The sequence below is a fragment of the Octopus bimaculoides genome, chromosome 9 (assembly GCF_001194135.2).
Source record: "Octopus bimaculoides isolate UCB-OBI-ISO-001 chromosome 9, ASM119413v2, whole genome shotgun sequence".
Classification (NCBI taxonomy): Eukaryota; Metazoa; Mollusca; class Cephalopoda; order Octopoda; family Octopodidae; genus Octopus; species Octopus bimaculoides.
In genome coordinates this window covers 72,009,620-72,025,111 of record NC_068989.1, presented here as the reverse complement: position 1 = coordinate 72,025,111, position 15,492 = coordinate 72,009,620, and the positions used below count along the sequence as shown (strand labels likewise).

Below are 15,492 nucleotides of genomic sequence, written 5' to 3'. Positions count from 1 at the left end.
CAGTATGTCTTGCTGCTCTTGCTTCTAACTAATACAGTTTTTAAGTATTACTTAGAAAATGTTAGCAAACCAGTTTCTTCTTAATACAGTTGAATTTTGAATGATTATAAACCAGGACTAAAATTTGTACTTTCCCTTGTCTTTGCAATCAGTAGCAACAAAATTTCACCCCAGTCTCCCTTCAATAATGTGAGCAGGCATGTAGCTCCTCTACAGCAAAAATCTTGTTCTGCCCTGGAACCTTCTCATACTTGACTGCTCATTCCTTAGCATAAAAAATCACCTCCCTCTCTATTGTCAAACGGGATCTTTGTCTTGTAGGTTGTATAGTGACCTCAATAATGTTCATGCCATGAAAAAGTAACTGGTATATGATGTAAATTGGCTGGCATTAGGAAGGACATCCAGCCATAAAAACCATGCTAGAGTGGACGCTGGAGCACAATGCAGTCCTCAGATCTGTTGGAATATGTCAAACTGTCTGACCCATGCCAGAATGGAAGATGGACATTAAATTGTAATAATAATGATCTCATAAATACAATTATTGTGAGACCAGCACAGCTTGTTTACAATGTCGTAAAACACTGTCTTGTTGCTGTAATCAGAAGCTATTAAATATAGATCTCAGAAATAGTTTTGACACTCATGTTTTGTTTTGTTTTGTTTTGGCATTGATACCTTAACTTTGCACCAATATCGGAAACATTTATTTAGCTATTTTATGAAATGTTATATGTCATGGTGATGATGACCTTTGATGTGGTTGAACGACCAACGCCAACCGGTTGGGATTCACAGTACAAATTGTATTATTCTTCCTTTTGATCAGTGAATACAAAACGTGGCACATGAGATATCTGTTTGGGTGATGTTCCTGATCCATCATCTCTGCATTGTATGCTAATCTGTCCCAATATTACCCGTTTACAGCCGAGTGGACTGGTGCAACATGAAATGCAGTGTTTTGCTCAAAAACACAACACACAGCCGGTCTAGGAATCGTAACTACCATCTCACAATCATGAGTGCAACACCCAACACTAGGTCACATGCCTTAAATGTCATAAAAGATTGTTTTATATTTTTCAAACTTCCTGGGACAGACAATTTTTTTTTTTTTTGTATAATTAGGAAATACCATAAGAACATTTGTGAAATGTAAATTATTTCCTCAGCTGTGTAAGTTTTATGTAAAATCTCATCACTCATGTGTGTGTGTGTGTGTGTGTGTGTGATAGTTCATCTGATAAGTACAACAGATCTTATTCGTTAAAGCTGTTGCATACATTATGCATTCTTTACAGTAATAGCCCATTGATTTAGGAAATCAAAATTGTACTTACTTTATTTTTACGCAATGGAAACTTCTTTGCTTTGTGTAAATATTGGATAGGCTGTTAAAATATCACAATTAGTTTTCTTTTGTTTCTTTGATTATGTATCTTTTTGTTCTTGTGAAAGCTATATAAATCTGCCCAAAAGATTGTAGTTCTAGTCGTAGTAATAATAGTCTTTTTACTTTTTTTCTAAGTAATGTTGTTATTGAAATGTTGGTAACACTTCTTTCGATTATGCCAGAATTTGAAATGCTTAATAAAATGCACTGATGAAAATATTTGTTCATTTGTCTGCGCTAGTACATATGTATATATATATATATGTGTGTGTGTGTGTTAACTACTAAGTCTGCTTCTCTCTGTTATGTTCTGTTTTAACTACTAGAAGTGAAATTGTTTCATGTGTTCATGTCACATAGCTTTGTTGTCTTTTAACATTTCCAAAATTGCTTTCAACTGTTTACCTCTACAGGATTTCTGTATCAAAAATTACATAACATTCTAAGACAAACAAAATATGTTGCTCTTGCTTTTCTCCTGTAGCTAACTAATATTAAACTGATATAATTTCTATCACCCCTGAGCTACATTGTTTCAGGTTCAGTCCCACCACTGTGTGACATCTTGAGCAAGTGTGTTCATCTATAGCCCTGGGCTGACCAAAACTTTTAGAGGATTTTTGTTAGCAGAAACTAAAAGAAACTCATTACCTGTGTATGTGTTTCTTTGTCTTGACATTACGCAATAGTTGTAAACGATCATCACCATCATACAATGATGTCCTTTGTTCTCAATCTTCTGTGCAAGCATGTCTGTCCATGGAGTAATATTGACTTGCTTAGAAACAAGTGAGGGTTGGTAACCAGAAAGGCATATGGCTGTAGAAAATCTGCCTCAACAAATTCGATCTGACCCATACTAGCATAGAAAAGTGGATGTAAAAACAATGATGATGATGATTGAGTTCTTGGCTGACATAGTGAGTGTATGCAAATTTTATATCACATTATCCACCCAGTTCATAAAAAGGTAAGTTGCCTTTAATGAACCAGTGGGCATAATCTATCTCATGTTTAAGTCAGGAACAATGTCTCAGTCTGGGGAGAAAAGAAACTTTTTAAATGTAGAAAGACCATTCCCACCATCACTTAAAAACATTGACCCTTAATTTGTGAACTATAAGTAGCTGTTTGACATTGATGATGAATGAGGTCTAACCCACTTCCAGTTAGAAAGTAGAGAACTTGACGAAGACTAAAGGTGAAATCATTAGACGCATGAGTATAGAATTCTTTAGCTGATCTTGATATTAACTTCAGATTTGTGTGTCATTATATTAGATTTACACTTAAGATTGTTTATACCAAAGTTTCTAAAATTGCATTCATATAATACACTTTGATCTAATAGTATTTGATAGCATTTTACATGATTACATACATATATATAATTATGTAAATTGTTATCTAATTATATATATATATATAAAGCAAACACAAATAATAAAAAAACCCACAAAAGTGCAAGAGGCATTCACAGTTAATGTTATTAAGGTGACATTCAAGGAAGAATGACAAGAGTGTAAGTTATAACATCTCAGACATTGTCCTTCTCCAGACACGAGAGGAAAGTCCAGGAGAGAGGAGGAAAATAGAAAAAGAGATAAAAAAGGATGAGAGCCTGGACAAAACACACATGGGTTCGATTCACTTACATACACATATATATTTATCCACTTTAATAAATCTCTATTTGTTGACAAAAATCTGTAGTTAGAAGTCAACTTCTGTTGTCACTAAATACAAGAAATGATAATTTAAAAATCTAAGTATACAAGCATTATGCAAAGCATTTTCCTAACTGTTGGTGTCAATGACTATAAAATTACGCATGCTAATTTCTCATATAAGTGTTTACTTTAATTCTACCCTATTAATTAGCAGTTTAAGTTCATTACACCGATATTAGATGGTGCTGAGTTAATAAAATCAATGTCAAGTTTGTAATTTGTAAAAATTATTAAAGCAAAAAAATCCAAGCATGAAGTAGACATTTTATCATGTTTAACTGTGAAATATGTCATTGATTATTGCCAACTCTGAAACAGGGAAAATTGAAATAGGTGAGATCAGTCTTGCAGAAAGAGTAAAAAATAGTCATTGTCGTATATGAATCTATCTAGTCTTCCCCACAAAAAAAGGGCATATTTTACTGGATGGTATATAAGATGCACAAATAAATGTGTCTCAAAATAAAAAAAAAGTTACCCTGGGTCCTATATTCAAAGTTAGGCCTCTCATGCTCACTTTTTCCTGAGTATATGCTACCAAAATTGGGGTCCATCTAATGTGCCTAAGCATCTTTTATGCCATCAAATGTACTAAATATTAAAACTACTGATCCCCTCATTAGATTAGATTTGGAAATCTATCACTTACCATGTTACAATCAAAGTAGTAAACTATCTGTCAACTTGAACTAGTTGTTGTTGTGAAGCCCTTAATCAGCTTTGTGTAATGAATGACTTGATATAACCCTGCAGGTCTGTTTCTCCGGTTATATCATATCTCTGCCTTGTAGTGCACCATACTACACATTCTAACATACAGCAGTGAGTTGTAGATACTGCAGCATGATAATTCAGATATATTTCACTCTCTGCACTGTCTAGTCTGTATCTGTTCATCAATAAGTTCTGGCAACAACCACGACAGGGTCAGGTATGTTGATTAAATCAGGGCACATCAGCTGTTCCTCAGCATGCAGCCAGTAGAAGAAAAAATAGAATATCTCTTGGGAAGATGATGGGTCACAGAAGAAATTGATAGTATAATTTATAAATCCTGCATTAATCTTAAACTGAAATGGATTCAAAAATAAAAAGTGTTGCTGATGTAATATTTAAAACTGTTCTACTGTCATTGGGATGTTACACCTTGTCTGTTCCCCACCACTTTTAGTATATGTGTAGATGTATTCATGTACACACACATACACACACACTTTTCATCTTATGGCAGGGATTTTTAATTTTCTCTTCTCTATAACAGTTATGTTTGCTTTGATTGAGTTCTGCTTTGTTCTTCAAAGTGGTGCTTTTCTATGAAGCATGAATTTTCTTTTATTTTTGGGTACTTTCATTACATTGTGTTTTTCATATTTTGTTGTTCGTGTTTTTACATTGCTTAATTAATGTTTTTTACTGAAGCAAAACTTTTGTTATTCAATCTGTTCACACCTTAATAACTTTTTCTCCTCCTAGCTGTCCTATTATCTTATTGGTTTCTCTATCTTCTCAGGCATGTCAGATTTTTCTCATTGCACATTTATTTTAGAAAATATTACTTCATTTCAATCAATAATTAATATATTTATATTGCTTTACAGCTTTAAAAAAAAATTTCTAAATATTTTCAGAAAACCTACTTAGAGCTAAACTTTGTACTGGTTCCATTTTTTTATGTCAGATTTTAACATCAAACTAGTTCAACTCTTTTGTGACCATACATCTAATGAAATACACAGGCCACATGTTTTAATAAATTCTGGAAATAATAATAATTAATTTGGAAGGATTGGATAAAAGGAGTAACTAAGTTTTTCATTATCAAAGCTGATGTATGGAACAACTTATCAAGAAAGTTTTACATATAATTATAACAGAACATTTTAATTAAAATATGAACACTTTAAATCAGGATGTTTCATATTACAAAACCAGAGCTAGGCAGTGTCAAGCATGTTAGTATTTGAAGGGTTAATGGCTGGCTTACTTAACTGTTGTTTATGTACTGAATATTTACAGAAGTGGCTTCTGTGTTTTTCTTCTGTTTAAACTACTGAGTAATGCCTAGTATTTAATTTTAACCTTTTTAGTACCTACTCACTTGGAACTGCCACTGGCTCCTAGGTATCAAAACATAATTGCAAAATAAACAAATTAAAATAGAGAAAATTTCCCATGATAATTTATGTGTAAGACTATTGTTATGTTCCAAATATTAGCTTAATTAAAACAAGCTTATTATTTTATTAAATCTTTCCTAAAATTCTTGTTTTCAAATTTAATTGAAATGCATATAACCAGTGTATTTCATTAGGAATACAACAAAGTTTAAAGGGCTTTAATATCAGGTTTAACTAAACACTGACATTCCTTAATAGATTCAGGGGTAGGGGGAAGAGGAGAAACTGCAACCATTCTATCTATTAGTATAGTCAAATAAAATACATGATAAAGAAAAAACATCAAATTTGAAAATTTCCTTAATCATTAGTAGTGACATCTACTATAAAATACTTCTGAAATAATCTACTTATACTGAACATATATGCATTCTTTTCATAAACTACAAGGTCCTGATTAATAGGATAAACAGCAAAGGAAGTAGTGGCATTCATGTTTTTTTCTTTAAAGCTCGAACAACATAATGGAATTTGGTAAATTTAGTCAGGGGTGCAAAATGAGATCACAGAATCAGATTGTCAGCAACTCAGCCTCTCCTTTATGATGGTCGCCACACAAAGTAAAAATATTGTCTGAGAAAAAATTTTTATTCTTCTACAGTCTGTATTTTTGCTATAAAATTTCAGAATCAACAGTTTGAAGGCTCATAGAACTTCTTTCCCTATTTTTGCTGTGTGAATATTTTCACATTCATCACACTGTCTCTCGTACTTGGCCACATCATGCTTTTTACCCTCCCACACACCTTGTATATAAAATCTAGAGACGGAAACTGAGCGGAAGCTTGTGTGTATATAATATATATGATATACACATAATATAAGGTGGCAAACAGGCAGAATCGTTAGGATGCCAGACAAAATGCATAGTGGCATTTCATCTGTCTTTACTTTCTGAATTCAAATTCCTCCAAAGTTGACTTTGCCTTTCATCCTTTCAGGGTTGATAAAATAAGTACCAGTTAAGCCTTGGGGTCAATGTAATTGACATACACACTCACTGAAATTGCTGGCCTTGTGCCAAAATGTGAAACCAGTATACACTTAAAATATTATTTTATACATCACCTAATGGTATTTATGTTGCTAAAGAGATGTAACTTAACCATTCACTGAATAAGAGAGATGAATAGAGACTGATAAAATCACTACCAGACTGTATGAGATCAATATCAATATAATTGACAAGAACCACTGAAAGCAGTTTCTCAAAATGGTTGCAGTCCAGGCGAGTTCAAAGATTATATATAGCCAAAGAATATATATATATATATATATATATATATATATATATATATATATATATATATATATAAATGAAAATTTGAGTAAAACTTTGCAGAATTAGATCTTTTCTGTATTAGATGCATTTATAATTTCACATTGGATTATCCCTTGAAATAAGAAAAAAAAAAAGCAATGCAAAAAAATCTTTAGTCCTATTTCTGTCATTATATTTCATATAATAACTATCAAACAATGATCCATGTTTTGAGTCAAACATTTGTCTTTTTCAAAGAAAATAATTTTTGAATTAAAATCTGAAGAACTGAAGTTAAAAAAACATGTTTACTTTCGCAGAATATTGTGAGTGTATGTGCGTGCATGCATGTATGGTAAATATTTAAGTCTGAAGTGTAACTGTTTTGAAGTTAAGCTCTTTTATATTTCATTAATAACTTATCTTCAGTTGCTTTATTAAGACATAGAAAAATAAAAGCTAACCAGCAATTATATGTAATTTACTCCATTATAAAATTTATTATGTACTCATATACTTGTTCACTTATTGTTTATAGTGCGACGGACGCTTAAAGGAGGATTAGATACAGAAGAATTGGAAACCATTGCTGCTTATAGCGAAGAAGTTTGAAGTTCCAGTGCTTTTTCTATGCTAAGTTGTACTACTGATGACTAGTACAGTTCACGATGACTTCCGCCCATCAAGTAATTATGTCAGACAGATATTTGGCCCAGCTGCCTGCCTGTCTTACCTTGTCTTTCAGTACTCCAAGCTACAGCCTATTTCAGCAACAGTAAAACACCTCCAAAACAAATCTGCTCTAATTTATTGCATTAGAATGTAAGGAAATGATTGAACATATTAAGGGTCAAAGCTGTTGACTGAAGCCACTTCCAAATTTGCTAAGTCAAAAAAATAAATATCTACATAAGTTCTGAAATCTTTAAGGAACTGTATTTATTTAAAGAAGAAATGATGGTCATTGGCTGAAAGCAAAACTTGAAAATCAAAAAAACTTGCTGTTTGTACTGTGAATTATTATTGTTACTTTTTTTTTTTTCCTTTCATTTTTCATCTTCCTGGAAAATTATAAATGCCACAATGTAGAATTTTGGAAGAGAAAACAAAAATAAATAAATGATTTCGGGTTTTTCAAATGTTTTAAAAACTGGATTTTTGTTATTTTAAGTTTGCTCACTGTAAAGAAAAAGAAATTCATAGCTACGGATTAACACAAAATTTTCATTTCAAGTAACATCACATTTTTTGTTAATTAGGTGAATTTAAATTGAATTTAAAGCTAACAAAATAACATGTGGTTTGATAAGAAAGTTTCTTGGGCATATACTGCTTAAGACATATTTGACTACTAAAAAATAAAGAACGAAAGTAACAAAAACTCGTAACAGAATCAGGCAGCAGCTTTTGTACCCAGCTAAAGACATAAGAACTTAAATTTAAAACTTGTTCACACAATTCCAGTTTAGAACTCTGGGCTGCTTCATCAAAACTATCATGCTAATGGTTTCACTATTGATTAACGTCACAACTTCTGCTTCTGAGAGAATTTCCTCTTCTGTTCAAAAGTAAGAAGGATTTGGAGTGTTTAGGGATATCTAGTTAAAAGGGAATTGAAGCGTTAGATTGCAGATTAAGAAAAGCAAGATTAGATTTAGTCTAATTTTAGTGCTAATGATATTTTTTAAATATTTCAAAAATGAATTAAGAAATTTTTAACGAGACTACTTTAGGCATAAAACTAAATGCTAAGTAATGAGTTTTAAAATGTTCCATTTTTAAATTCTGATAAATTAATTTAGAATGTGTGAAAAAGTTTATAAAAATTTTGCCCTCTCAAAGATGTCTTCAAAAACAATTTTTTCGTGATAATTTTTAAGGGCAATATTGGAAAAATAAATTTAAAAAAAAAAAAACAGAAAAAGCTGTTCATAAAATAAGGATTTTATTTATTTATTTATTAATTTATTTACTACACCACAGCTTTGTCTTCAGTTTCTATTTTATCTCATGAGATTTTTTTTTTTTTCTTTCATTGTTACATCTGTATGTTTTAAGTCCATGTCGGTTTTCAGTGTTTTGTTAAAGATGACTTTGAAAAAATAAACAGAAAATTAGATTTAAAACTTCTCATAATTTTTACTTTTTTATCTTTGCATATTCTAGAAATTTGTTCTATAGATTTCACTGATGTTTAACATAATATAACTATTTTCTCTATTCAGTTTGGTAGATTGTACAGGAGACATAAAGCCTATAAAAAGCACAGTTGATATTTGAAAACATAGTTTATTGCATCAGAATATAAGGAAATGATTGAAGGTTATTGGGGGGGTTTTTTCAGTAAATATCTAAGATCATATCTCTACTTTTATAGCAACTAATTTTTAGTTAATTTGTAAAAAATAAATTATGCTAATGATATTTTTTACAATCCATGATAAATCTCTGAAGCTCAAGCTTATCATCTCATAATATCTTGTTCTATTTTACTCAGATTAGCTTCTCTGATAAACTTAATTCAAAATCTATATTAATTTTATTTCAAAGTATTGTTTCAAAAAAACTGCAAACAAAATTCTATTTGAATGTTGAAGGTATTTTCGTCTTAAATATTTATAAAGAATACCTGTAAGTAATAATAATAATGGAACATTTTAGATTAAGTAAAACTCAATATTGCATTCATAATTCAGAGCACAAAATATAAGGTAGAAATTGCTTTTGAAATTTTTCCTTCCTTCGTGTTACCTTCACCTGATACAAGTGTTAGAATAGGTTAATAACTGGAATTTTATATGACATATAATGTCCCTAAGGTTAAAGGTAAGAATGATTTTGGTAATAAAAACTTAACACTATCCATACCACAGACATATACCAGTTTCTCTTATCTGTAGCTATGAAATCCTATCTGGACAGTTAAAAGACATACATAAGTGTCTCTGGGATTTCACAACATAGCAAAAAAGGGATGCATTAAGCATCTCTGGGATTTTACAGCTGTCGGTGAGCAACGCTTATACGCATCACTGGGATTTTGTTGCTATTGACATGAGAGGTTTAAATGCGTCTGTTGTATGGATTGTGCATGAGTTAAAGCAGATTGTTGTAGGTTTAGCACAGATATCAATACAGCTGTCTCTTCAAATAGCTTCCAATGAATATTTAGTCCTTCACATTCTGGATATCCAAAATAATATGCACATTCCTCGTAAACAGATTGGCTGGCTGATGCCTTATCTTCATAAGAGATTTGGCAACAACGAAACAGAGATTTGATTCTTCTTCCCTTCTCCCACCCCCCACACCTCGTTCTTTTCTCTTCAACCTAGAAGTTGAACAAAGAGATGGTCGCTTATATCTCATAGATTTTGTTACCATTTGCTCCAAGTTTCTGGTACTTCACCTTATCATAAACGGTCCTGTAGGTGAGTGTGCTGGGCTTCGAAGAATGCACTCAAGAAGATTGATTTATAGGGTCCAAAAATCAATTGGAATATTCATGTTGAGTGGGCACCTCATTTATTTCTTAATGTTGATGGTGTTTGTTTGAACTCTATTTTGTAGTAGGGGGTCCAATTTGTATGAGATTAAAAGTGACAGCCCCTTTCTTCAACCTTCAGTCGTTAAGATAACTGAAGAGGGAGAAAACAGAAGATCCTTCAGGTTCTTTAACACTCTGTGTGATGTTATATATATAATATAAATATATAACATTATATATATATATATATATATATATATATATATACACAGACACATACTAGTTAGACAGCAAAATGAGTATTTCAGGTTTACATGATTGGTTTACAGAGGAGGATGTAATGCCTCTTGTCACAGCTGCCATTGTAGCTGCTGTTGTAATCATGTAATCCATGATGTTCTGATAGAGCAGTGTTGTTGTGAATGCATGGTTCTCATACACTGTAGAATATGATTAACCTTGTCTTCCCAATTTGGCTTACAAAATGAGCCACCACGAAATTCTTGGTTAGCATACTAATTGGCATATGATAACTGAGTAAATTTTTGGTATACTGCATGAAGTGAAGGGTTTAAATTGCATGGTTATCATATTCAAGTGTTCATGTGATAACCATGCATTTTTTACAGGGCTGTTAATAAATGGTCAAGGGTGTGAAAACACCGCGGTAGGACAATATGCTAAGGGAGGTAATCTATCTCAAGGGAATTAACTTGAGTTTAAGATCACTGCTATCTTAACATCAATTGAAATATATTCATTTACAACGTATATTTACTAATCTTATATATATTTATATATATCCCGTTCTTTCCTTGTAAAAAGAATTTACAATGATTTTCGAAGAATATTTATTTAGATATTGAATGGTTTAACCTAGAACATAAACCTGTCTGAAGTTAACATAGAAGAAGAAAAAATTTAAAAAGCGAATTCAGTCTCAATACCCACATGCAAATTTAATAATATAATAACGAGAAAACAACATATTCCTGTACAATACAGCATCTTTCATTTTAAAATTTGCCTATCCAGTATTTCTAATGACTGTCTTTATTCATTACCAGCTCATTACCAGACCAATTAATGCAATAATTTCAAGTCTCACACAAAATAACTAAAACAGAAATTTTAAAGATCTACTGCTCGAGATTCACGTCTTTTGTAAAAAAATAAAAACACAAAAAGAAACAAACGAAATGAAACAAATTTCACAATTTTTTATTGAGTTATATTTCACAATTTCACTCCTTTCTGTTGATACATTGCATTCACTTAAAAATCATCATTCATTGCGAAAGAAATGAAAAAGAATCAATATATTTTTTTAAACATTTAGTGTAGAATATGAAATATTGGGTAAACACTCTCTTTGTGTATCTATCTCTCAGTCCTTCTATCTCTGTCTATTTTATTGTTATAGAGCTTCTTGAATGCCTTATTTGAAACGAAGATACGTTAGATTGTTAAATGTTGTTTTTTTTTAAAGTTACGCGAGTTATTCAACCATTACGTTTTAAAGTGAGACAATTAAATCTACCCGAGTACATAACTGGCACTTTATTTTTATCGACCATTGAAGAAGAATGAAAGACAAACTCAGACGCCAGTCGAGATTTTGAATTCAGAAATTAAAGGGACATAACTAAGGCCTTTATTTTGTCGTAATGCAATAGACTTTACTATTTAACAGCCCAATAAATACATAAACCCTTTTGAGATTAAATTTCTTATGAAATACACTTACTTACATGTTTTATTTAATTTTCTAAATGGTCGAGAATTTGGAATGGTTTTGTAAAATAACTATAAATTCCCCATTTTTAAGCTGGTGTTAGAAACAAAAATTCTAACAGAATACTTATATTATAAACACTTTTATAATGCAATTTGGTATCACAGAACCAAGGGCAGTTTCAAGTGGGTTAACATTATAAAAGAGTTAACTTTCCTATGCCAAATAAAAAATAAAAATGGGGTTTAATACTAAATGAATCAACATCGATGAAATGAAATTAATCACATACAAATATAGAATAGAATTTGTCTGAAAGTATCAAATAAAATATTTTCAGATTTGTATCAAGATACAGTCCATAATATTAGTCTGTTTAATATTATGGACAATTGTTAATAAAAAATGACTATTTCTCCATTTTGGAATTCACATATGACCTCCAAGTCAATGGGAAATCATCTTATATGCTTATACAACCTACTAGAAATAACTGCTATGTATCCCTCTCTTTCAAATCGTACCTTGTACTATCTTCAGTAAAGACATATTGTATAATATAGTCCAGGATACAATATGTCTGGAAAGAATTAGACAGGATGGTCGTGGTTGGAATGTCTTCAATCATAGGTTTGTTTGATGAAGCCTGGGCCAACTTGGAATCCAACTACAATATGAATTATATTTAAGTTAATGACTTGTTTTTATAATTATTTAAGTTTAAGTGACCATCAGGTATTTTTCTTAAGTTAACAGAAAGAATAGGAAGTCATCATCATCTGACGTCTGTTTTTTATGTTGGCATGGGTTAGACAGCTCAGCAGGGCTTGTTGCAGCCCTCTGCTCCACCAGCTCATGTCAAACTATCGAATCAGTGCCAGAATGGAAAACAGACATTAAATAATGCTAACGATGATGATGATAATGATGACTTCAGTATTTTCTGATAATTGAAGAAAAATATCTGGTGGTTGCTTTAATATTTAATACTAACACAAAAAAAACATTGATTATTTTACAAACAAGAGCTGATCATAATGTATTGTGGTTTTTAGCTATGGTTCCTTTATGCCTTTGATTTTAAAAACCTACTGGGGTAGTGGAGCCATGTGAGGGCTACTGTGATAGATACCAGTAACATACTGAGATCAATATAATCAACTGTACTCCTTACTGTAGAAATTAATAACCATCAACCAAAATTAGAAATCATTATTGCTATAATGAGAGTTTGTGTCATGGGTGGGGATTGGCAGAACTGTTAGCATGTTAGATTAAACTGCCTTGCAATATTTCTCCCAACTCTTTATATTCTGAGTTCAAATCCTGCCAAAGTTGACTTTTGTTTTCATCTTTTTTGTGGTCGATCAAATAAAGTAATAAATAGTCAGATACCAGTATTTGGATGTAATTGGCTAACACCCACCTTTCAGCAAATTTCTGCTAACCTTGTGTCTATGTTAGAAACAACTATAATAAATGTTGTGGATGACAGAACCAGTTAAGTAATGGCAGAAATATCTTGTGTTATTTTGTTAAGGCCATTTGCATTCTGCATTTCAGAGCTGCTCAGATCATCTTTGCCTTCTATCCTCACATGACAGGAAAGTGGCGTTTATGATGAAATAAACACCAGGTAAATTACATCAGGGGGACATCGATTTATTTGACTACAACAACCTTTCACAAATCCATGGCTTTGTACCAGTGGTAGAAATTGGGATTATAATTACAGGCCCCACCACCACCACCATCACTGTCATGGAAGCATGTCATTTCTGAAAAATCTTCCTACAATGTAAGAATTTCATAACACAGAAATTCCTTTCCTATTGATGGCAAAATCTTCAGGAATGTTATGCTTCTGTAACATGGGTGGATGTTTCTACACATATTCCCAATCGAGTGTGCAAAGTTTATCATCAGATGTCATATATCAGTGCCAAATCATTATTATTATTATTATTATTATTATTATTATTATTATTATTATTAAATTCTGAGTTCAAATTCTGCCAAGGTTGACTTGATCTTTCATCTCTTCAGGGTCGATAAAAGAAGTACCCGTTGAACACTGGGGTCATTGTAATCAATTTACCCACTCCCCTGAAATTGCTGGCCTTGTGCCAAAATTTTAAACCATTATTATTATTATTACTATTATTATTATTATTTAGGCAGTGAGTTGGCAGAGTCGTTTGCATATCAGACAAAATGCTTAACAGCATTTCTTCTGGTGCATTATGTTATGAGTTCAAATTCCACCAAGGACAACTTTGCCTTTTATCCTTTTAGGGTCAATAAAATAAAGTACCAGCTGAGCACTGGGGTCGGTGAAATCAACTTACCCCTGCTGCTAAAAAAATGCTGATCTTGTGCCAAAATTTGAAACAAATTATTATTATTATTATCATTATTATTATTATTGGAGCTGCATTAAAGAATAGTTCAGAAAAGGTTACAATACAAATCGAAAACAGAGAAGATAACCCAATATTTCTAGAAGCCACCACCACCACCACCAATTCTTCCTCCTCTCTTCAGTGAACCAAACTAATGGGTAACATTAAAATGGCACTAAAAATAATTTATCTGTGGCAATAACTTAAACACTACAAACCTCTGTTCAGTTTCCCTATTTTGGTTGTTGTTTCTGTTTGTTTGGCTGTTAATATTTAAAAAAAAAATTCTTTTTTTTTAAATTGCATCTTATTTAATTTAAATTTCTGCTGTATTTTTTTACCCTTTTGTTACTTTTTTATATGATGTTTTGTTTTTTTATTCTTTAAATCTTGTGTTTATGTTGCCTCTGTTTGTTATTGATTATGAAACAAAAAGAGCAACCCTATATTTTTTTCATTGTTGTTGTTGTTTTCACACCCCCCTAAACCCCTTCACAAAAATTAAAATAAAACTTTTGTAAAGTAATGAATAAATAAATAAAACCCTATTCTAATCGTGTCTGTCTGTTGTTAAAAAAAAGAATATAAGAAAAAATTATCAGAGCCTTACAAAAGAGATGACTAAAGACCAAAATATCTGGCACATTTCTGTACACAAGAATACCCCTCTGCCACAGCAGAATTGAGACCGGTGCTGGTGCCACATAAACAGCACCTAGTACACTCTGTGGAGTGGTTGGTGTTAGGAAAGGCATCCAGCCATAGAAACCATGCCAGAACTGACAATGGAACCTAGTGTGGCCCCAGGCCTTACCAGCACCAGTCAAATTGTCCAACCCATGCCAGCATGGAAAACAGTCATTAAATGATGATGATGATGATGATGATGATGATGATTTAACTTCTATAATAATAAACACGAAATTCTGTCTGTCCATCCGGGACCCTTGTTATCTCAGTCTACATTTGTTCTACATAGACATATTATACCGTTTTGGAATAAGGATCACTCCAGGATTGAAAATCTGCCCTTCATTTGGTTCATCAACATCCTACATTGAGATCAGGTCTGGATGAGGATTTGTTATATGTTAACAAGTGGAGACGCAATGGCCCAGTGGTTAGGGCAGCGGACTTGCGGTCATAGGATCACGGTTTTGATTCCCAGACCGAGCATTGTGAGTGTTTATTGAGCGAATACACCTAAAGCTCCACAAGGCTCTGGCAGGGGATGGTGGTGAACCCTGCTGTACTCTTTCACCGCAACTTTCTCTCACTCTAATTTCCTGTTTCTGTTGTGC

The 15,492-nt window shown here is 32.1% G+C and overlaps 1 protein-coding gene across 1 annotated transcript in view; it reads left to right on the top strand.

Annotated features, from left to right (window-relative positions):
- The window catches only part of LOC106868745 (FH1/FH2 domain-containing protein 3), a 139,937-nt gene extending 125,198 nt beyond the window's left edge, over positions 1–14,739 (top strand). The window contains exon 24 of the mRNA XM_052970925.1: positions 7,106–14,739. Within this exon, the coding sequence (XP_052826885.1) occupies positions 7,106–7,179 (74 nt within the window). The 3' untranslated portion in view covers positions 7,180–14,739. The remainder of the gene's footprint in view (positions 1–7,105) is intronic.
- The last annotated feature ends 753 nt before the right edge of the window (positions 14,740–15,492 follow it).